The following is a 24,923-nucleotide window of genomic DNA, read 5'->3' on the forward strand; positions in this document are numbered from 1 at the left end:
GAGCTGGGATATAATGTTGCGAAGCTATGCATACAAAATGGGTAACTCAACAAAACATGGCACTGATGATCTGTAATGAAGGATTTTCTGAGGGGCCAAAAAAAACCTAACAAAACATACTTTGCATTTTTGTGACACAGGCAGGCTCTGGATTTTTTCGGACTGTCATCAAATCACACGGATCCAACAAAGCAGGACATCAAGTTACTCATTTGTTCCCAAAGTAAGATACAAGTGCTTTGGGCTGGGTGGGGCGGGCGGGAGGGAGCAGGAGGTGAGAATGACCCAAAGGCCTACATAGATGACAGCTTTTAAGCAGATATTTTCCAAATGTAATTTCATAGGGAAGGTGTTTGGGGTTTCTCAAAATATCTGATCAGATACAGATCAGAGGAACCAGGAGACCAGAAGTGCTGCCTTATGTGCAAATTTTAATTCACTCCTTGTATAAATGAATTACAGTAGTATCTTGAAATATAAAAATGCTTAAAAAAAAAAAAAAAAAGATCCCTGCCTCGGTTAGTGCATGGTATGTACAATGCTCAGTTGCTGAACAGGTTTTCAACATTTCACTCTGTACTTACTGTTCAGCATGAGACTCCATCAGATTTTCATTTCGCTAATAAGCCTCCTCAGCTTCTTCTATGCAATACATACATAGATTATCTTTTTCCCCCTTGATTGATTAAAGATAATTGGATTCTATTTACTCTTCCATTTCCTTAACATTGCTCTTCCAGTACTCATGATAGACTATATTCCAAGACAGTTTTAAAAAGAATTTTACCAAACGGAGCTTGAAAACTAAAAAAGTTGTCCAGCAATTCCTTGAAGTTCCTTACACTTAAATACCTTAAACAGGCATTCATCTTTTCTTTCTACTCACGTTTTACAAACCTATTTTCTAATTTGCAAAACACCAAATAAAGGTATAGCCACTGAATTAATCACCTTAAGACTAAAGAACACATCACTGCTATACTCATTTTTCCATTTAAATATCACAAAACTTACTGTTTAAGACAAATTTAGTCTTCCCCCCCCCCTTCTTTTTACATTTTCACCCAATATTAAGTTTTTGTTTGATGCCAGTGTTATTCTCCCATTGCAAAGTCAATTGCATTCTCCTCTTGAAACAAATCCAACCCAAACTCCAGGTACACGGAAACATGTTCTGAAACAGGCATACCAGCCAAGGGCATACAGAAGCCCCGGGAGTAAATACTGCCCTTGTGTCATCACATACTACAGGGAAATAAGAAACTGAACAAAAAACTTGAAAGCAGAGGAAAAGTAAACGAACCACATCAGAAATCTTTGATTAATAATCAGGGATTTTTCTCATTTTGCCGTAACACGGCTCAAGTTGAAAAGCCACACAATTAGGTCTGCACTCATTCCAGACCAGTGCCCAGTACAGCGCACACAAATGGGAAGCGCCACTCAAGCGGTCACACCATTCCTGATAACTTAGCTGTAGCATGAAAACTCTTTGGGTAAGAAGTTTCTATCAGCTATTTTGTGAGCAGCAAGGCAAGCTGTAGATCACTAGAGGTTTCTGAAATTCAAATCAGTTTGGTTTTACCCAACTTCCCAGGAAAACCGGATAAAGCTAGCTACAATACAAGTAGGGAAGGAACCCTGTAGTGAAGTACTCTCTGATGACTACATGATTGCTGTCATAGCCTCCTTCCAAACCACAAGCTTTCAGACTACGTACTCCTTGACAGCCGTGAGAAAGTAACCTGCTAGTCATACGACAAGGTACAACAGTCAGTGTCCTTTTGACAGGTGTACTACAGTACTGTAGAGATATATACCGATTTCATGTCTAAAAAGGTTTGTTAATTTGTACTGCAAATCAATTCAAAATTTAATCTATCTAAAGTAAACTTAGATCTTAAAATGAATTACAGAAACACACACACACAATCCAAACAGATAATCCACGCACAAAAAAAAAACCCCCGAACTGTGATGTTAACCAGATCTTTTTTATTAGAGTCTCCCATGCAAAGTTTTACATCCTCCCTTGGGTTAGCAATTAAAAATGCCTCTTCCAGTCAAAAGGAGGAAGAGCTGTCAGTCAGTACACCTACTGGTTTTATATTCACAGGAACAAAAGCTAAGTCAGGCACTCTCCATGTGTTTAGTAAAAAAAGACATCATGGCAGTCCCATAGCTAGACTGTTGAGCACTTGCAACAGCTTGTAGCTGATAAAGAGGCAACTGAGAACTGAAGGACCATCTCAGGTGCCCAAAGGAAAGAGAGAGAGACACCTAAGTCATATAAATAACAGACTCACTGAGCGAGTCTCAAAACAAACCAGAGCTGACAAAAGGCCAAAGTAAAAAAGGCCTTTTTTCCAATGATTCACTTTATAACTGATGAAGTGGCTCAACTAACGTAGCTTATGAGGTGTATAGATTTGAATATACCTAGGAAATAGCTCTTTGTTTTCAACTTCTGTTTTAAATCTTGCTTTCTTCAATTACTGTTGCACAGGGAACGTCACACAAACTTTCTCAAACAAAAAAACCCCGAACACTAACAGAAGATGAAGGGCTTCTGCAAAGTACAATCCTCCTGCTCCAAAAGGACATGAACTGAAGTTCATGAACGTGAACTCCAATTAATTTGAACCACCATCAAGCAAATAAAAAGGAAAAGTGAAGGAAAGTTTAGTTGCCAGCAGACTTGGTCGTAAGCACCAACAGTGTCAGGCTGCTTCTACTACTGTCAAAGACCGACACCCACAATTGCTCCTGCACTAGCTCACTAGAAGAAACCGTTTTCAACAGAAATAACCAGAGTTATGAGATTTTAGGAAAAAATTGAATGGAAACTATAGCTCATCGGTGCTGTCAAGTCAAATGAGGCTTTATGTCCTGAGAGAAGCAGAGGAGGTTTTAACAGTACGTTCAGCAGACTTTAAAAAAAGTCAGCTGTTATGCAGATACACGCACAAGAGAGAATACAAACTATGAGTCATGTCTTCCCATCCCCAAGCCTGTGTCTTCACCTATCTCCCTCTGAATGATAGGGAGGGGAGAAAAGCCCACATGAGAAACATACAAAAAACATACACCTTTTTACCTGGCAGGATCATGCCTCAGAACGACGATGTTACATTACCAATTAGTAATCAGTAATGCCGTTCTCCAATTTTATCATCAAGCATGTCTCATACATAATGAAGACTGCAAAAGTAAAAACTTCAGATCCTCAGTATAGCAGACCCACAGACTCAGCTGTGTATGTGCCCGACCTATACAAACAATTGTGCTGTCTGATGTGCTGTATTTCCACTGATGGAAATACCCTTATAACATATGTACAACACCGCTTCAGTGTGTTACCTATCTTTTTCTAATGGTTGGTCTAGAAAGAACAAAACCAATCTTATCTATTAATGCTGTTCCTATCATTAAACTTACACTGTAAGCTGGCCAGGATAAAACACAGATATACTTTTCTTCCACTCTCTTTAAAAGTAAAAGGCTGTTGAAAATATTGAAACAAGTCAGATACTCAAAAGTTTGGAAGACATAGGATTATGTCACTTGAAAACATGTAACAGCTCAAAGTATCAGGACAAAGTTGTACAAGCCAAGCCATTGCTGGTTTGCAAGCCAATGTTACTATCCTAAAAAGCATCCTTAAAACAACTACTGTACAAAGTGTGCCCAATATTTACACAACTGTCAGAAAACTAAATTTGCTGCATTTCAAACTACCAAGATCCATCTAAAAAAACCTTAAGTGAATAAGTAGATGAGTAATAGGTCAGGATATGATAGGTGTCCTTGGACACAAAATTAACTTTAGTCATATTAACTAGAGGAACATGTGTTGGCAGAAATGTTCTCATTCCCTGCTTTTCCAAATGCGATATCAGCAGGGTTTTGTAAGAGCTATATTTCAAAGCTAAGATAAGCATATAACATATGTTAAGCATAAGCATGTTCATCAGAGGGCAAACCACTTTGCTTCTCTGAATAAGACATCACCACCACTTTTATAATGGTTCCTTCTTAAGCCAAGCAGCCTACTTTTGCTTTTGCAACCGTGAAAATGACCAAACTTCCTCCCACTTGCATTCATTCCCTGTGTAGACTACAATTTGGCCACAATGTCTCAGCTATAAATCCCCATCTCACAATGAACTACTCATTAGAGAAATACAGAATGCAGTGCCTGAAAAAAAAAAAAAAAAAACAACACACAACTTCCATCTTTTCACAGACAAATCATAATAGCACAGTCTCATTATCATGCTAATGCTTTCAAGAAACTATCAGAAACTAATTTTATTCTAGCATCTCCAGAGAAGCCCCTTCGCTTCCAAATTTTCTGAAAATGTAATTGTTGTAATAAGCTGTTAAGTAAGAATGAGAAATTAAATTGAAAGCAATATCAAAAAGCACAAATACAGACTTGGACAAAAAAAAATTCATTTGAAGTTAATGAGACACACAGTTTGAAGTACACAAAAAAATTCAGAATTCAATCCTAGACATGGCACCAAACAGAAAGGGAGAAAATTAATTAATGAGTCATTAAGTATTAAGTCAAGGCTCAGTGTGGTCTCATTAGCCAAGTGGGTTAGACCTAATTAAAACTCAGTACAAGATTCACATGAAAAGCCTAAACTGGCTGTTGCAGACTGCCAGGGTTCAGAGTGGGTGCTGACCACTGAACCTGCACATTTCTAGAGAAACTCTTTTGCTAGCTGCTTCCTACTTTTAAACACAATTAAAAAGCCTGTCAGTGCTCTATACCCTTCAAGGTATTGTACTTTCTAAAGATGTTAGGAAAAAAACCCAAATTAATTCCTGCTTAATTTTGACAGCCATTTTCTGACTCATCACAACGTCACCTGGTGTTTCTGCTGGCTACGCAGTACATACGGTGTTTTTGACCTGCAGTGGTGCCGGGCATGCTGCATAGAAACTCAGGCAGGGAAGGAGGGAAGAAGCACAGGGACCACATTCCAAACACCTTCCTCAGCCAAACCATGTATCAAACTGCCCACAGGACACTAACATTCCCCAAAATGACAGGTTTATAAGACTTGGACCTAAAAAGAAATGGCCTCCAAAGACAAAATGACCACTCCAGTATCAAAAGTACGAAGCAACAACACTGCATGATTTCTACTCTGTTTGCTTGATTCTCTAGGCTAAGGAGGTTGCAGTAACTCAAATAAGCCAGGCTTAACACTGAAGGAACCAAAAGAGTAAAAGCCTGCACGCCTTCTATTTGGGGAAAAACACCACACCAAACAAATCTTGCTTTTCATTCTTTTCATTTATCCTTCTAGCCTTCAAGACACACATGCCCAATTATGAAAAAAAAATAAATAACTGAAGCACACTTCAAATAAAACCAAGGCCTACAATGAGCCTACAATACTCTAAATTATACGATAAAATACTACAAGGAAAATAAAAGGCTAAAAAAGCTCACAATTAAGAGCTTCCTATTGTTGCTGGCCTCCCTAATCCGTGACTGTCAAGGAATGAAACATCTGTTCTTCTCCAGCAAAACTGGAATCAAGTAATAATTTTTTTTTTATCCCACAAAATGTTCACAAGAATGTTTCTATGAGCAAAACACATAGCTGAGTTAAATAAAGGGCTTTTATTAGTAATTAAATCAAAATTAAAATCCCTTGCCAAACATCATGATTTGTAAACATATTTTTAAATTAATCTTCAAGTCCAGTGCAGCAGACTACTATATTATAGTATTACAATACCAGAAAGAACTACCCCTGTGTTAGCATACATACCTTTGTCCTTCTTGAAGTCCAAAGCATCTTCCTTATCTGTCACTATTTCCTTCATGTTGATAATGCTTTGGTGATTAAGCTGTCGAAGAATCTTAATCTCCCGAATAGCTGTAATTGGAAACCCTTCCTTTTCATTGTCCAGACGTACTTTCTTTAGTGCCACCATTTCCCCTAAGAGACAATTTAAATAAAAAACATTACTAACCAAACTATGGGATTTAGTATTGAGTTTGCTTCTTTGTTTTTAAAACCCTTCCCGTTTGTTACTATTTCTGAATGGATTAAATAGTTAACATTTTGATGCTTGCACGAAGCACTATGCTGAATGGAAACAGAATTAACCATTGTTGGGAAACAATCACATGGAGAAGCACAACTATAAATGAGAATTTCCTGCTACCTACTGTAAGTCCTGTTTTCTTCCTCCTGCATACCTCACTCACCTGTGTCCTGATATTCCACACTGGGTCTATCAATAAACCCCCATATAAGAGTGATTACCAACAGCAACTTTAGAGACAGAGGCCTACGTTTGCTCTGGATTTCTTATTACTATATCACCACAGGTCAGAACACATGTATCTAGCCAGAAATACTACAAAGTTCAAGGTATGAGGCAGACAACTAAAGAGTTCTCAAATTCATCAGTATACTTTCTACAAACAGAAGGGTCACTCCATGTTTACAGTGAGGAGAGATTTTCCTCATTATTTTACTGCAGGCTGGGCTGGATGAAGACAGATTCTGCAAAATGGCAGGAGCATGATCTACTCATGATGGAGGATATCTAACGACTGTATGTCAGCTCAACCATTTTGTTCTGGGAAGTTTATTGACAGCACAGATATCTTTGTTAGCTCTAAAAAGCACTTATCCTACATCAGTGTATATGATACAAATACAATAGATCACACTGCAATATGACACAATGTCCACTTGCTTTGAAAGCCCACTGGACAGCTTGTTATAAGGTATCTCAAAGGCCATAATGGCTCTCTTCGCACAGGATTTGAATCCAAAGCTAATGCAAGGTTTGCTATAACTCTAAGGACCCATTCAATACAGAGAGCAACAACTTCTGCTGGAGGTTAAGAAACGACTGCCACACACAAATAACCTGAAGCTTGCCATACAGGCAATATGGTTACGGTAGGATTAAAAAGTTAAATGTGCGAAGAACCGAATCACAGGAGAGCAGGAAGAAGCTCCTCACAATGATTTGCAATGGTTCCCAAGACAGGAGGTAAAAAATACAATCTGTGGCAGTTCAACTTAAGAACTAAAGTTTGCAAACTGAGAGCAGCACAGGTGAAGAATGAATTATAATTACATTACTCATTCTTCTGGAGATCAGAAAGAAGGAACTGAGCCTGGTATGTGATCCTATGTGATTCAGTTACTGCTGAAGTAGAAAATTATCCAGTATTCAAAGCATGCCCAAATAAGCCGGAAGGGTGAGCAGTCACAGAAAGGACTACTAATTGAACATAAAACCATCAAGCAACATACAGCACATACGAAGAATCAGTTTCAATGCATTATCTATTTAGAAGTAGTGACAACATTCTTATGTATCATAATGGTAACTGCTTGCTCATTTGAACAAGTTTAACATGAAATTTAAAAATTATGTCACTGTTGTAACGTCAGTTACACTGCAAGAAAAATACCCAATATGCAATGCTTCAGGGTTGTTTTGCACAAAGGCACATTCTCTTCCTACTATCAGCTAGTGACTATCAGAGACATTAGAGGGCAGAATACCACAAATTTTACTCAATATGAAAACAAAACCAAAATATCCTGTTCACTTTAGAATTTTAAAATGACCATTTACTTTTTTGAACTTACCTGTGTCTTTATCTCTGGCTTTGTAAACTTGTCCATAAGTGCCTTCACCAATAATACCAATGATATCAAATTTATCCACACAGCGCTTTCCCCAGTCTATTTCTTTTTCTTTTGTTTCACCATGTCGTGGTCCACATATTCTAGAAAACAACAAGCATTTCTAAGAATACAGCTAATATATCTAAGGATTGTCTTAACCTTGAAAAAAACCTCAACACTGAATATTTATGAGACATTATTAGATAACTGGCTTACTACCATTAAGTGGCAATAAACCATGCAGTTTGATTCAAGTCTCATTAATACTAAAAAAGTCATTAAAAAGCAGAAACATTTTAAAAAGGATGTATTTTAAAGAAACTATTATCACTTCTACTTGCTTGATAGGCTTTAAAAAAAAGTCTAATAAACATACTTTGGTCTTCTCTTGCTGTGTAACTGAACTGCTGGTTTCTTTTCTTCAGGACTTTTGGATAAGTCAGCTCCTCCAGGCAATTCAGGTGGAAGGGGCAAGTCTGCAAGCAGATGGCGAAGTTTCTTCTCTGCTTCTTTAACTGACTTCACAGAAAGATTCTCTCGCAAACTATTAAAAAAGACACAATTTTCCAAATAAGTTGAACACAGTAGAATGATATTAACATACATAAAAGAAAACCTATGGGAATTAATTTTTCAAAATTCATTCTAGACTGTATATGCATCAACATTTCAAATCTCTGCTCTTAGAATCTGCAGGACTTTAATTTATGCTTTACAAATGGCTCACAAACAGCTCTCTGAAAGATGCACAGCTAACTACCAAAATTCTACAGAAACTATGAAATCAGATCTTTCTGGTGAAAGCTGAGGTTAGATGACACAGGAAGCCTTACCAGGCCAGACTTCCTCGGCCACACAAGCTTTTTCTCAAGCTTATGACCTAGACTACCAAGAATATTTAGAGCTCAGGTGCTGCCAGACATGAGAAGCATAGTTCTAAAATGTGTACCCTGACTGACTTCTCATATAAAAGAGAAGATTACGCTAATCCAGTTCACTATAACGTTGCTCTCCAGAGATAATGAGCTTCGTGGTTACAGTAACACTGCAGGGCATTACGAGGCAGCCCACGCCACCTCATTTACAGATTCCAATCTCATACATTTGCTGAAACTCTCCAGATTCAATAAGTTTCTAGTGATGAGCATGCAAATCAAGTGGGGGGAAAAAAAAATCAGATGAAAAAATGACTAAATGTTTTTCTGCCATGGGTTACTGGTATCTGACCATTTTTTAATCATCAACCATAATTAGGTAGCAAATACTGACAGTCAATCTCTGTCTTGAGAAAAATCCCCCAAACACATGTACAGTAATGTATTCCTTTAACAATTACTACACACAATAATTCTAGAGACTCCCTTCCCATTCTAAAGGGGAAATTCTGAAACCATCATACTTGCTGCAGAATATTTTTTTTTTTAAACACAGGGTTCCATTTTACCAGAACTTACTTTAGTTTAACTAGATTTGTGCAGCTACTACATATCCAGCACTTCTAAAGCCACGACCGTCTCTATATAATTACACAACTGTTTCTCCCTCACAGGACTCTCATATAGTACACGCTCTTTAAATTTCAAACTTTGCCATTGCATCAAGAAAACTCTCTGTCGTGCTTTGAGGGGACATTTTCCAAGATAGCTGGATTTGCCAAATTACACTATTCTACTGTCAGCATCCTTCTCTGGGAACCTTTTCTGGAGGTTTTTCTGCAACTTCTCATCCGCTTAGTTTAACAGATAAAGCAGGACCTTCTACAAATGAAAAGATCTTGCTATCTTCCATCAAGGAGAATGTGTATTTTCTTTCTTACATTAAATGCAACTACCAATCTTTATATAATTAAATAGAGCATTCCAGTGTTTTGCGTTTGTTTATGCTTCCCCATGAAAACAGAACACTTGACTGCCTTCTACCGCTTCTCAAGCTGCCACTGCCTGAATTTAAAGAGGCACCTCAAGGAAGCACACACTGCCCTCATCACAAACATAATGGTTAGCATGCTATAAAGAATAAACCACCTTTGGACAGCACATGTAATTATCATGCTAAAGAAAAATGCTTAATTTTGAAGTTAATATATTTGTATTTCTCTCACAATTTTACCCACAAACTTGCAATATTAGTGAAAGTACAATATATGAGAGGTTCTGAAACAGATTTTAAAAGTGGTACATGAAAACAGGGGCAGTCGAGAGCAGTCTTTTTTCCAGGCCTGTTAAATCACACATCATTGACCACCAGAACAGTTTTCCTTTTCAGCTAAACTACACAGTGGTTTTGCAACACTGCTGTTCCTTTAGGTAGTTTATTTGTGGGTTTATCAGATTCTTACTAAACTTCACAAACTGACATGACATTAGGAACCAGCCAGTTCTGCAGAGCATCAAGCTTTCTTTGTTGGCACAATTTCCCCACAGTAACTCTGAGCCCAAGGTAAAATACCTTTGCCCTCCTCCCCCATAAAAAACATTGATCATTTTTCTTTGATGACTTAAGCTTTATCATGACTTGTAATCACAACCATTCTGATATGAAGTTTATAACATCCTATAGGCAAAACGAAGCAAAGCATAGATGACATTCTTTTACTTGTCATTAATCTTTCTAATGCAGCAGTTTGCAAGCATTAGGCTTTTTTTTTTTTTTTGAAAGGAGAATGAGCCCAGCACTGATAGAACCATTTAACTGTAGCTTAACTCCTCTGTGCAGTTCAGCTATACTTAAAACAGGTATCACATTAAAAAAAACTAATAATGAGAAGCAATTAGTCAGCTTCAAGATGAAATCTCATTTCCTATTATCGCAATCAACGCTGCAAAGCCAGTCATATATTTAAACTAGTTAGCCTAGTTTTTAGTTAAAACAGTAAATCTTGCTCTCAAATAACAGTGTCAGAAATCCCGTTTACCTAGAGAGGGTGGCTTTGTCATAAATTTAAATACAACTGTACATTCACCACACAGATGTGATTCTGAACAACTAGAATGACATTTGCTAGAGTGCTGAAGGGCAAGAAACAACTGCCAAAAAAAAAAATCTGCCTAGTACCTTGTTAGGTTGTATTTATTTGTCAAGGCCTCCTATGCATCCCAATGTTTAACACAGCATTAAATTAGTAGCAAACACAAGATAAACATCTACACCTCTAGTTATAATTACTTTTACTAATCAAAGAAACTCTACACACTTCTCAAAGAACAAGAGAAGAGAGGCTAGTTTCACAGATATGGAATATAAATAAAAGTACTTCATAAGGTTTTGAATTTTTCTTTTACAATTTGATTTTTTACAAAGATATATCACACAAAGTAGTTATTACTTCAAGGCTAAGAAATTTTGTTTTACTTATTGCGAGAAGTTGGTTTCTCATATACACGTGAGCAGCATGTAACACCAGGAGTAAACACAAAAGTAACTCTTCTCAACTTCACAACTTCATCACCAAAATCAAAAGAAAAATAGTAAATTACCTCTCAATGGCATAATTTTTCAATACAAATCACAGCATGTATTCTCTGTTAGGACTATGAAGAGACTTAATGTAGTCTAAACTCAAGTCTGACACTTGGAATACAGACATGAATTTCTTCACTACAGATCAATTTTTACACTTCAAAAGTTAACATAAATGACAAGACATGAACCTCACTTCTGTTATACATACTCAAATTAATACTGATCTCTGAGATAAATTATACCAAAATAACGCACAGCTATAAAAACAATTGCCTTCCAAAGGGAAGAGAATCTTTACCTCAAACCCCAACTAATTTATTTTCACGTATTGCTACTGAATTCAACTTTTCCCCAGGAGCATGTACACATTCATACCAAACTTAAAATCTTGCATCCTTGAATGCATCCTTGCATCAGTCCCAAAGCTATTATGTACCAGCAATTTTAAATCATCTCTTTAGTGTACTTTTTATTGAAAGATTCCTCCTAGACTGAATCCTTCTCTTTTTGAGAACCAGTTAAATTATTTTTATTTTAAGATCAAATTCCTTCAGTTCACTGATAATCACCATGTTAAACAGCCAAAGAGCAAGAACAAGCTACCTAATGCATCAGCCTGACCTAGCAAATAGGATTACATTTGTTTTCCAAAGGAAATAATAACAAACAAAACAAACAAACAAACAAAAAAAAGAGAACAGACAGTAACAACAACAACAACAACAACAATAATAATAAAAAGGTACAGACAACCCCAAAAAGCAAATCTACGTCATGACTCACCTATCAGTTTCTTTATCTTCAGGCAGCGTGGGAGGCAAAGGCAAGGGCGGCAGTGTGGAGGTTGGTAGTGCAACAATTCGGTCCTTCTCCTTGGTTACTACACTTGGTGTACTCGGTTTGCTTTTCTCTTTTACAGTGACCGGCGGCTGTTTTACAACAGTTAATTTATTCTCTTTTACTGCTGTAGGTTTCTGTTTAGTAATTTTGTCTGCAATTAAATTATTTTCCCCTTTTGTTTCAGGAAGTGAGACCTTTGCTTTTGCCTTGTCATTTTTCAAATTTGCGCTGCTTGTAGGAGAAGGTGTATGCTCAGTTTTTATTTTCTTCAGGTCCTTTACATTGTTCACTTGAGGTGCACTTGCAGCAGTGTCAGTGTTTCCCTTAGTAGGTGTTGAAGTATTGGAAGCTTTTGCACTGGCTTTGGCTGCCTCAGCAGCTCTTGCTTTTTTGTTTTTGTTCAGCTCAGCAGCCAGGCTACTCTTCAGAGTCAATGTACTAGGAGAAATACTTGAATGACGACTTCTGGATCTAGACAATCTGTGTCTGCTACGAGACCTCGAGTGCCTTGATGAATATGGACTTCTGCTTCGAGATTTTGCTGATCTCCTGTTTCAAAAAAGTAAAGATTTACCCAGTTAAAATTTAGTCTAGCTGTTTTCTCAGTGTATCTGCTTTTTTCACAAACTACTTTTTTTAAACCAACCATTATCACCATGCTTATAGAATAAACAAAAGTCTATGAAATAGGAGAGATCATACATTAAAAAAAATCAAGAGAGTTAATAAATCGAGATTCTACACCTAAACAGGCTGTTAGAAAATGTTAAAGCTTTCTTAGATGTAGTTTCTCCCATTAAAGAACCGCAAAATACAAGTATACTTGTAGGACAGGCACGTTCCTTTTTCCTCACTACTTATCAGAGATATTTTTCTCCTTTAAAGAAAACCTGATCCTATGCAACTTGTACAGATGCCTTTAGTATATGCAGTATTTTAGAAAAATTCAGCTGGCTACATAACCAGAATTCAACAAAATTAAATTGATGTTACAACATGACAAGAAAAATCTAAGCACAACACTGAAGCAGTAATTGTAGCAACTTCTTAAGTTTCACTTTCACAACTGTTATTAAAATAAGTCAGTTGAAAAAAAAATACTTAATACTAAAGGCTGCAATATAACCAACTGAAAGACAACAATAAACCTTAGCTTTCCTTTTTCAAAATGTAACTGTAATACTTTTTCTCCCCAAAAATAAAAGTACTCAATACTTCTTACAGCTACAGATAAGCAAACATAATCCACAAGTAGGCCTATGCTATGCCTGCATCAGAATAAAGAGACTAATAGGGGAAAAAAAAAATAAATCTAAGCCATCTACAAAATCATAGCAGGAAAACAACCTAGAATGATGGCAGGAGGCAGGTGGGGAAATCTTAACAGTTAGAAATGCAAACTTTTACTGCGCAAAAATACCATTTAATATGAATTATTTTTCATTCAGTTTTTCAAAGGGATATCCTAATTTGTCTAGCAGTTTTGATTCAGTTCTTCATTAAAAAAAAAGGAAAAAATACAATTGAGGTGAAGGGCATGAGAACAAGTGAAGTAGCCTAATCCACTGCTACCACACAGAAACATTATGAAATAAATGAAATTAAGTGTGGGAGTTTTAATCCATTTTACCGTACTGAGAATAGCAAGGGTATTCACCAGATTTACAAGTATTCTCTTGATTAAAGTTTGATGGAAATATATTTTTCTTGAGTATATCACTTGAGGGGGAAGAAAAAGTATAATCAGGATAAAAAAAATGTATTCATCAGCTGGACAAAGGAAAAAGTACCTAGCAACAGCAAAAATAAGACTTCTTGGAGATACAAGAACTTCAAAATTCAAAAGATAGCTCCAGTGTATGGAGGCTGCCAAAACTTTAACGAAAAAAAAGAAAAAAAGCCAACTACAATCATTATGGTCAGGACTATCCAACCCTATGTCAGATTTAATTTTAGTAACAATTAAATTAATTCCATTTTAATTATCAACACAAGAAATTACATTTCAATGCTTCAACTGAACAAATATTTAATATAGTACAATGACATTTCTATTTTGTGTGCAATATTGACTAATTTCCAAATTTACACTGTTTTCCTGCATTATAAAATGTCTTCTTTCTAAAGCAACATAAAAATTCATTGAGATAAGTCAAGATTATGTAGGAATGATTCAAAACAATGTGTAGGTGCCCACACTGTACACTATAGCACAAGCATCAAAATCCTATAGGTAATAGCTAGAGACCCTTGAAAGAAAAAGAAAGAAAGAAAGAAAAAAACCACACAAAAAACCACAAAACAAAAACCATCAACCCCCAAAAAAGTCCCCCAAAAATCAAATCCCACATGAAGATAAGTCTTGGAAACTAACATAGTTCAATTCTATGACAGGAAGCAGGTTTTATAGAATTTTCTGGTATGGCAGGACAAGAAAGACATAATAATAACAACAATAGTAATAATAATAATTTTTTACACTTTAATTGAAAATAAAAGCTGCACCATTCCATTCTCTGAATTTTCAACCAAAATTTAAGGTTTTGGTTCACTTCAGTAAAGAGATATTAATGTCCATTAAAAAAACAAATAAAAACATAAAATTGCTCAAAAAAATTCCCTTGAAAACTTGCTTTTGCTCCAGTATGAAACATGCTGCTGAAGTCATTTTCCTCATTATTACTTTGGAAATCTAAGTACTAAACCCCTCAGAAAATTTTCAGAGGCTTGGCCAAACTGGAGTAAAAGTTAGAAAGTACAAAGTTCCATAATATAGAGTTATGATGTAGAAAGAAAGAAAGAAAAAGGAGGGCTGAGACTATCCAGACAATACATACACTTCCAATTCTAGGCCAGAGCTCTCCTCACACTGTTATCTCACCTTCTGAGAGGAATTATTACCTCAAGCAGAGGTGTACTGCTACAGATCCGCACTGGCTCTATTTCTCCATCATCAAGCACAAGCTAATAAGCCACATTAGTCCTAAACTGACTTCTATAAATGATGCATCATTTCCGAGGATGGCACTGACCTGCCTTGGAAAACATTTGCTTGCATGTCTTGTTCCTAGATCAGCTATTTTAAACTGACACTTGCTCCAGTTACCTGTAGAACACATCCTCCATCCCAACGACCTCACTGCAACCTGCCTTACCTGTATTATTTTTGTAAAACTCAAAATCAGTTATATTGCTTTCATAAGTACAATTTCTGGGTTTTCTTTTTTTTTTTTAAAGGCATCTAATATAAAGTACCCTATGTCACAAAAAGAAGTATGGACATAATTCCACGTGCACTAGAAAAGAGCGGTAGCAGCTTAAAACACTACAGTTGCTGAGACACCATGCCTGATCGCAAGCCTGTTTCCATTCCACTTTGGTTCAAAGTAGAACAGGTTCATGTAAACCACTACTAAGGATGAAATGAGAAAATCTGTTCACATTAGTGACTGCAAATGCTCGCCTGATCAGCTACCATAACTTGGTGGGGAAGAGGCAGTTTTGAAAAGCTGGGGCAAAAATAACCTAAATCTTTATACCTTCTTCCAAAACCAACATGTAAGGAAGCCAAGCATTGACAGTGGTTTGATGTACGTATTTTACAAACATTAGTCAAGAGAGTCTGGGACGTGAACATGGATTTATTCAAGCTCAGCAAGAAAACACCATTCTCCACCCCAGGTTTCACACCCCAAATGACAACAGCATAACTTTCTCATGTCAGAATTGCATCCATATGGGAGACAGCAAACATATATGCACACATTAAGTTTCAGTTCCAGTACATACTGCGGCCCTTAAGAGCAGAACAAAATGATAGTAGCCTAGTTATGAAATATGTTGACTAAGTATAATCTCTGCACCGGTTTAATTTTCCCAAAAGTTTTTCATTATTTAATTTTATGTCAGGAAAAAAAAAAAAAAAAAATTATGTTGCATTACCTAGTGCATGTCTGTGCTAATAATAAACTAGAACTTCCTTTGGCACCCCAAAGACTTTTGCAAGAATCCCTTGCTGTACCTTGTCCACTGGGCTAGACCCAAGAGAGTTACAGCAAAAACATTAACACTTTCAATGAAGCAGACAAATGGTGAATATTGAGTAAAAGGCAGCTTTGTCAAAGTGCTAATTATTCAAGTTACAATGATAAAATCTGGTGTTTTCATAAGCTTAATGATCTTTTCAAATATTCAACTATCGCTTTCTTTCATCAGCATTAGTTCAAAAGTCTGAAAAGAACTTTCCAGGCTAGACAAACCTTATGTAGAAGTTTCCACTTATAAAAATGGCACAAAACCGGAACTATGGACATTTATGAGCTTTCCCTCAGAAGCATATACAGAACTCAGAGTGGAGAAATACTGCCTTATACATAACAAAACCAGCCAATTCACTCTGTTCAGAGCTCACGCTCATTTGACATAAAAGATGAAGTCGCAGCAGCACAGAAATGGGCTCACACAATAGCCAGTGTCTGCCATTTAACAGGACACTAACATTTTACTGGGACCCTGAAAAAACACCAGGAGAGACATCTGAAATATACAGTACTCTCTAAATCTTCCAACAGGTTTCTTTTAAACGTGGGTGCGTGCATGCATACACCTATATACAAAATGCTTTCTCTGACATTCATTTGCCACCAACTATTTAATTAGGAGTTTGTTTTTAACACAGTAAACAGGAACAAAAGAACAGTGGCTACAACTGCACAGAAACACATAGCAAATGGCAAACAAATCCAACAAAACAATCCAACCTTTTTTCCCCCGCGCCTGGAGAGATCAGAAAGTGTACTATACCTAAGGGCCATGTCCAAACCTCCCAAACCAAAAGCACCAGCATCTGCTGGTAACACACATGGGGAAAGACTACTAAGAAGCCCCTGTTTTGGGTAAGTTTCTTCCAATGCTTCTTCCTATTTGCATCCAGAAGTTCTGCCTCCTTTACAAGTACCTTTGCCACACTTAGCCATTAACAGTCTTCTAGGAGCATCCTGAATTCACTTCACACAGGTCTATATCCCTACACAGAGGATAACTGCCGGACTTCATGACATTCATAAAATCACTTCTGAACCATATACAGATTTCAGTACGTTTTTATATATGGAGGGTGGAGGAAAAAAAGAAAAAACAAACAAACAAAAACAAAACAACAAACAAAAAACAAAAAACTGATTTGCCTAAAAACCATAAGTATCAGTAGGACTAGCCTGCATTAGAACTAAGAAGTTCTTTACATAAAGCTGCTTTTTTTCTTCCCCAGAGACAAAGGAAACCAGGAGCACAACTAGATTAGCTGCAAAGAGAAGCTGAAGTAATTGCATAATATTATGTGTAGCTATAAAATAAAAGCAGAAAAAATATTTCAAGACATTATTTACAAAACACGTATGAGAAGAGGCAGATTTAAAGAAACTGATAGAGGAAGAAAGTACTAATAAGGAAGTCGCTCCAAAACCAGAACTCAGTGCTGCTTTCCTCCATTTTCCACAACAACAAAAACAATGCTTCCCCCCCAGGAAATAATAATAATTAAAATGTTGGTTTAGGTATCACAGTTTTTTATTTTTAATATTTTTTGCCTAGCACCCTAGATTTCATAAAACAAACCAGTATTCATTTTTTCTCTGCTTCATGAATACAATGTACTTATGCACCCCATAAAAACCTACTTAAGATACCAAAGTGTTATTAGTTACAAGTTTCAAAACTGTTACAATGTTCCTCCTTCTCGAAAGGCAACAATCTATTGCACCTCACTGGTTAACTTACCAACTACCAAACAGTAGATTTATTAATGAGTTTAACACAAAAAGTCTACTGATGTAATTCACTTACATTCTCAAGCATAGAATGAAAGAATTCCAAATAGTAACTTAAAACCTAAAGTGCTACATTTTACTATCTTGATATTTGAAAGCACAGAGGAGAGAAAAATAAGAGTTACACGTCAGATTTCCAGGAAACAGGTCTCACTCAGCTTACGTATTTTTTCTTGCCATGCTACTTTTTCCTACGTGGTTCGTTCTTTCCCATTTCAATCCTCCCTTTATTTTAATACAGAAAAGCATTACATTTTATTGACAAATCAGAACAGCCATGTGTTATCTTCTCACGTTTGTAAACTTGAAAACCTCTTTTCTTCTTAACTGCTTTAAGAGCAAGCTAAATCCAACATGCTAGTAGCCAGCTACGTGTGTTACCCAAGCGCAAACAATATTCTACTCGCCTACAGAGCTGAACAAGGGAACTGATTTTGTCAGTAACTTTTTGACAAGACATAACACAAAGGGATTCATGAGAAGAAGAGTGGAAAAACAAGGAACTCAACAGACCCAAGGGGGTTAAAAGACCCACTGGAGCCCAGCGCTTGCATTAACCACCAGTGAATGCTGCACTACTGACTAAGCGCTGCCATCTTCCCCTGCACGGTAAGGTCATAGTGTATTTGAAAAGGGAGACCTAAATTTAATCAATTGGCTTCACCGCAGATCTTCCAAGACATTTATAATCACTCAGTAACATAAACCACCCTGACAAAACATTCTAGTTCATAGTATAGCTTTTCCATGTTGCACTGGCAGGCAAACGTATAATTCATTTCTTTAAGCCGTAACAGTAACAGCGCTCTCTCACTTGATACCTTATTAATTAATTTAATTTGTTTTCTCTAGCCCCTAGTTTAAGGTTATATTCTAAGCAGCTCTGCAACCAACCACCTACTCAGCTGCTTTGTGAATGAAGACTGCATAACTTGCCTTACTGATTCAAACCCTAAATCTTTAAAAGGGTCCCCAATACACACAAAATAGGAATACCGAAAAATTCTGAACATGAATTTTATTTGTTTCTTAAATCTGCTTTATAACCCTGTGTTCTCAGCCGAGAACAAAAAAATCAACCAGCAAAAAGTCAAGTCAATTCAAACGCTGTGTTTTAAACACAGTCCATTTTTTCAAATGAAGTCCCTTCCCACAATAAGGAAAGGAGCAGGGCAACGAGAAAAAGGAAAGGCACATCAAGGTGGTTGGGCAAAAGGCAAAGTCCACTGCCAAGTAACAAAACAAATCTTAATAAATTCAGAATAGGTACTAGCATGAGAGCCTCAATACGCACTGGAAAAATTAGCTATTCCAACAGTGAAAACCTACAGTTTCACATTTTAAATTCTGCAAAATACAGTTTTACTAAACGAGATTAGACAGCTTTATGTAAATATATATATATATATATATGTATTCACCAAACAAGTGGAAGAAACATCTGAAAATCTCGCCTACTCCTCCAAGTCCAAAAGTAGCAGAATCTCTGGGTTCAACATTATTTTTGTATTGGCGTGTGAAACCATGTCTTCTCCATAAAGTAGGCATTTACTGGCTGAAGATGTATTTTACAATTTTCCCTATGCTTGTCTTGGTTTTGCACATAAATGATGCATATTTTGCAGAGCCTCACTACTACAGACTAGCTACATCTAGAGAATGAGATGGCTCTACAGTACCAATAAGAACAGAGATCTTGTATTTTTCCTATAAGCAACATCCATGCACACAGTAGTACTATGCTAGTAGTGCCCCACCCACTTACTCTTATCTAGGCAGATGGGTAGGTGTATCCAAATTTGGAAAAATGTGATTACTCATCTATACAGCTAACTGAATTAAATGTGTGATCACATAGCATATGACCTGACTGAAATTATGAAAAATAGTTCTTCTCTTCCTACAATTTCATCCTAAACTAGGTTCCACAGAGAGACTGTGTCTGCTTATTTTGTCAACCATGGGTTTTTCTTCTTCCCCGCCCCCCTCTTTTTTCTTGTGAATTTTTAAAAAAATCCAGTCAGCTTATCAGTAGAGAAATAAATACTTCATACTTTTAGTATTATGGAAGAATTTCCATTTTGAAAATGTGCATGTGCTGCTTTAGAACAGCTGTGTTACTATCCACAAGAAAATACAGTAATACAAATCCACCAGCAGCAAGTAAGGAAGTTTTGTTCAACAAGTGGAAACAGCTCAAACAATCACTTTGCCCAAAGCACAGGCATTTACTACTATTATAATGGAAAAGGCAATTAGTCTACCATTCAAAGAGAATTTTCCAAGAGCGGAACGCATATCTAGAGTCTTTGCCTCTCTTCAGAACCCACCTCCAGGCAACCTCACCGAAAGACAGTAGTCACAGTAGTTAGAGTCACTACTGCAATTCAAAACGCTTAACTCACAGCAATTGCACTGCTGCTGCAGCTTGAGAAAACCAGGGATTCAAATGAGTGAAGCTGACTTCACTTGCTTCTCTTCAACTGTTTACTAGAAGTTTCTCCCTAAGCAGCTCAGAGACCTAAATGAAAAAATCAGCACTCCAGACACACGAGCTTTCCAAGCATGCTAGAACCACTTTGTTCTTGTTTTCTACATACAAAAATAACTAGATAATTTATATAACATTACAGAAGACACATATATGAGACACAGAATGAAAAGAGCAAAAAGACTTGGAGCCTGGAATGCTCAGTCACATACAAAGTTCTTACTGTCTTGACACCATTATAGCTGGATACAAGCCCAGAATTAAGTCTTTAAATCATCCAGACGAAGACAACAGGTGCTGTAAGAAGCTGTTGCCTTCATGAAACTGTAATAGTCTATCAAGTCTAAGGTCACTATACCATTATCTAAACAGCACAGCAAAAAATTTTCAGCATTTTGGGCACAGTACCACAGAGTCAAGCAAAAAAGGTGATTATGACACAGTTTTGAATGGCTAAAACAATTGTATAAATACCTTCCATCTTTATTTACCCACCGCCACCACAATACACTTAACGCATAATAGCTGTATAGGAGCAAAGAAACACTAGCTTGCATTTCTCCACACCAGGCAAACATTATGAACAACCAAGCTTATCTTCACACTTTTGGTTTCTTTCGTTTTCTGTGAAAATGACATTTTTACAATCAATGCCACATTAGGACAGACCGACCTTGCTTTCTACATATACCAACCTCTTCTTTTCACTCGGCCATTCCAATCCCTCTCCAGTAAACCTGACAATCTGCATTTGTTAACAAAGTAATTTATCTGCATGCAGTTAAAGATGGGATGCAAATTACAGTTTAACTGGAGGAAGGCAGGCATGAAGTCACAAAGCTAACTCCTTGAAAGAGATCTGCAGCTCAAGGAAGATTTACACACTTACCACAGAGACAACACAAAAATCAGCAGATTTAAACTCGCAGGCTTCAGATCACAGGCCCACTACCAACAGAAAAAGAGAAACACAACACTCCTACAAAACTTTGTTCTGTAACTGTCCCCTATACAAGATCTCCTGTACCTTCTACTACAGCCCTATCAGCCAGTGCATAAGACAGGATCCTAACCTAACTGAACTGTCAATCCAATACAGCTACTCTTAAGTACAGACCTAGCGTACATGATTTTGCTCATCATTAGCTTTCTCATTCCAGGATTTAAGCATCTACAGAAAATAATCTGATTCCTAGAGTGTTTAAGTCAAACTATGCACATAATATTCCCACTATTCTATTATTCGAATCATCTTGAAAGAGTATCCTTAACCACTTGTAACAGACTCTCACGGAACAACGACAACAACGTGCTGTTTTTCAGAGCACTCACAGTGTTTTCTGCTTGAAACACCCTATTGTTTACAAAATTATTCCATACAACCGTACCTTAAAACAATCACTATTTTTTTCCAAAGGCATCTTTGTCTATCCCTCTGAACAAAGTAGGACACGGTTTTGTCACTTTGCTCTTTAAACAGCATTCGATGCACACCCAGGACAGCAGAGCTCACCAACCACCAGTCAAACACAGGAACGGCTCCATCACCGGATACACAGTGGGACACCCCAAATGGTAACTGACGCAAAGCGCTCATTAGAAACATCAGAGAACGGTTCTCAGGCAACCCACCAGGTAATGCCTTGTAAACAAAATTCTTGCCAGTGGAATGGCAAATCACCTGATACATTTAAAATTGAAGTCCAGATGTGAATTTAAGTAAGCCTATAAACAACAAGGCGATGGTAAGACTCCAATATGGGAAATAAAAATCTTCAGTTATAAATACACACTAAGCAAATACTTTAAATTCCCAGCAGTTTTGCTACAAGTTTAAGTACTTTGAAGAGCTTTAATTCTGCAACACTGTTTGTATCTGATCAGAGAGATACAGCCCATGTTTCCTCTCCATATAAAATTCAAAAAGTCACACCAACGCTGACCCTTTACTTTCTGAGTTCCCAGTAATTAACAATAAGAAAATTATTTGCAAGCACACATCAAATATATACACATATATAAGCTTACCAGGAAAAGAGCTTACACACATTTTCATAGGTTATGTAAAGCACGAAAGACCATTTAACTAAACTTGACATTGGCTCCTTTTCCTAGCAAAACAGAAAGTCTAAGTCTTTCTATACACCTCCAAAAAGAACAAGAAACACTTGTAACACAAATTACCTGTCAGCTTGTTTGCTCTTCAGATTAGTGAGAATTAAACCAAACACAAATATATTTAATGCACATCCTTTTATACGGGGGAACAGGATACATAAAAATGTACCTGAGAATCTCTGTGCTTTGTAAGTAAAGACTTAAAAAATCAAAATTGGTCCTTCAGAAAACCTGTCCTCTGAGAAGCATCTTCATTGAATCATTCTCATCTGAAAATGTTCTCATGCCCTTGAATATTTAAAAAGCCTTTTTCCAGCTAGGTGGTCTCCTACGGGGAGAAACGAGCTGCAGGAGTGCTACAGGCACCCGCATCTCCCTTTCTCCCAGAGACACAGGACAGGAAGATCTTTGTGTGTGTCCCGCTCCCCTTCCCCCCCCCCGCCCCAGCTTTCTGGCAGCAAGAGGGCAAGAGGGAGGGCTTTTGTTGCTAGATGCTAGCCTCTCCGGCCTGCCCTCCAGTCCAGCCCAGCCGTGACTCCCCTCCTCCACACACCGAGCCCCATCCCCATCCCCATCCCTCCCTCCCTCCCTCCCCCCCCCCCCCCCCGGGCCCGGACTCACCGGATAACGGGGCTGTAGGGGCTCCGCGACCGACGCCAACTGCTGTAGGGGCTGGGCGACACGTCCCCGCCGCGCTCGTAGGAGCTGTGCCGGCTGTAGCTGGGGGAGCGGCGGCGGCTGTAGGGGCTGAGGGGCGAGCGGCCGCCCACCGGGCTGAGCGACTTGCGGCTCCGCTGGCTCTGCGAGGAGCGGTGCAGCGGCGGGCTGTCATCCCGGCCGGGGCTGGGGGACGAGCGCTGCCGCCGGTAGGCCTTGGGCTCGGGCTTGTCGTCTCGGTAGGCCTTCGGCGGGTCCTTGTAAGCCGACGGCGGCTCCTTGGCCGCTTTAGTCCGGCTCCGGTGCGCTTTGCTCTCCCGCTCTTTCCTGCCGCTGCCGGGCGAGGCGAGGGAGCCCTTCCTGCGGCCGTCGCTGCCGCCGCCGCTGCTGCTCTTGAGTCCCTCCCGGTCCTGGCCCCCGGTGTGATTGTGGCGGCTGCGGGACTTGGAGGAGGACGAGGAGGCCTCGGTCCCCCCGCGGCCCGCCGACGCCCCCTCCTGCTGCGCCTTCTCCTCCCCCCGCCGGCGGTGCTCCCGGTGCCGCTCCTTGGAGCGGCCGCTGCTGCCGCGGTGCTCCCGGCGGGACCGGCCGCTCCGCTCCGCCTCGCCCCTCTGGCGCTGGGTCCCGCCGCCGCCGCCGCCGCCCGAGGAGGAGGCCGGGCTCCCCCCGCCGCTGCCCGCGCCGCCGCCGCCGCCGGCCGCGCCGCCGCCCACCAGCCCTTCGGACTGGGAGCTCACGTCGTCGTACTCCTCCACCAGCGTGCTCAGCCCCCCGCTACCCCGCCGCTTCTCCGCCTCCTGGGTCCCGCCGCCGCCGCCGCCGCCCCCGCGGCCCCGCCGCCGCTTGTGCCGGGAGCCCGAGCGCCGCTTGCCCCGCGGCCGCTTCCGCTCCCCCCCGTCCCCGCAGCAGGAGGAGGCGCCGGTGGCCGCCAGGAAGAGCAGGGACTGCGGCGGCAGCGGCGGCTGCAGGAGCGGGGGCTGCAGGAGGGGCGGCTGCAGGAGCGGGAAGAGCAGCGGGTGAGGGGCCGGCGGCGGGGGGGGAGGCTGCGGCTGGGCCGCGAAGCGCTTCCGTCTCCGGTGATGCAGCCGCTTCTTGTCGGCCGCCGCCTCCACCGCCGAGCTGCTGCCGCCGCCGCCGCCGCTCCCCCAGCCCCGGCTTCCCCCGCTCCCGCCGGCCGCCGCGTCCGAGGTGCTCGGCATCGAGCTCACTCACGGCCGAGGACGAGGACGCGGCCTAGGGAATCCGCCGCCGCCGCCGCCGCCCTCAGGGCGCTGCCGGCGCCATGGAGACCCGGCGCCGCGCAGACACACGGGGACACCCGCCGGCCGGCACCGGGGCCTCGCTCGCTCCCTCGCTCCCCGGCCGGCCGCCGCGGCCCGGCCCGCCTCGCAGCCCGCCCGGCCGCGCCGCCTCACATGGGGCCGCGCCGCCACATAGGGGGGGTCGCGCCGCCCGCCTTCGGGCCGGGGTCGGGGCCGCCGCCGCGGCTGGGGCCGGGCGCTGGCCGGCGGAGCGGCGGGAGCCTCCGGCGGGCCCGGCGCGGCCTCCCGCAACGCGGAAGTGCCTGCTGGCGGCGGCCTCCTCACTCCATCCCGGGCCGCGGCCGCCTCGCCCGGCGCCGGGCGGCGCTGCGCGGGGGTGCGGACGCCGGGCGCGGGCCGCGGGGCCGCCGCCGCCTCCTCCCTCACCCGTCCCCCGGCCGGGCGGCGGGGTCAGGCCGTGCCGGGCCGCCTCCGGGCGGGCTGTCCGAGGCGGCGGCGCGGCGCGGCCCTGCGCTGGCCCCGAGCCCGCTTACCCTGCCCGCCGCCTCGCGGCTGCCCGGTCCCGAGTCGCCGGCGGCCG

The 24,923-nt window shown here is 40.5% G+C and overlaps 1 protein-coding gene across 8 annotated transcripts in view; it reads right to left on the reverse strand.

Annotated features, from left to right (window-relative positions):
• CDK13 (cyclin dependent kinase 13) overlaps nt 1-24,422 on the reverse strand; it is a 49,473-nt gene extending 25,051 nt beyond the window's left edge. For all 8 annotated transcript variants that reach the window (XR_014229037.1, XM_082320179.1, XM_082320180.1 and 5 more), the window contains exons 1-5: nt 23,046-24,422; nt 11,931-12,536; nt 8,062-8,229; nt 7,647-7,786; nt 5,796-5,966 (exon numbers count right to left, since the gene is read on the reverse strand). Coding sequence is in view for 7 of the 8 variants with exons in the window: in XM_082320179.1 (XP_082176305.1) it covers nt 5,796-5,966; nt 7,647-7,786; nt 8,062-8,229; nt 11,931-12,536; nt 23,046-24,280 (2,320 nt within the window). In the remaining variant the exon portion in view is untranslated. The remainder of the gene's footprint in view (nt 1-5,795; nt 5,967-7,646; nt 7,787-8,061; nt 8,230-11,930; nt 12,537-23,045) is intronic.
• Between the last annotated feature and the right edge of the window lie 501 nt (nt 24,423-24,923).

This window comes from Platalea leucorodia, assembly GCF_965183815.1.
Source record: "Platalea leucorodia genome assembly, chromosome: 1".
Classification (NCBI taxonomy): Eukaryota; Metazoa; Chordata; class Aves; order Pelecaniformes; family Threskiornithidae; genus Platalea; species Platalea leucorodia.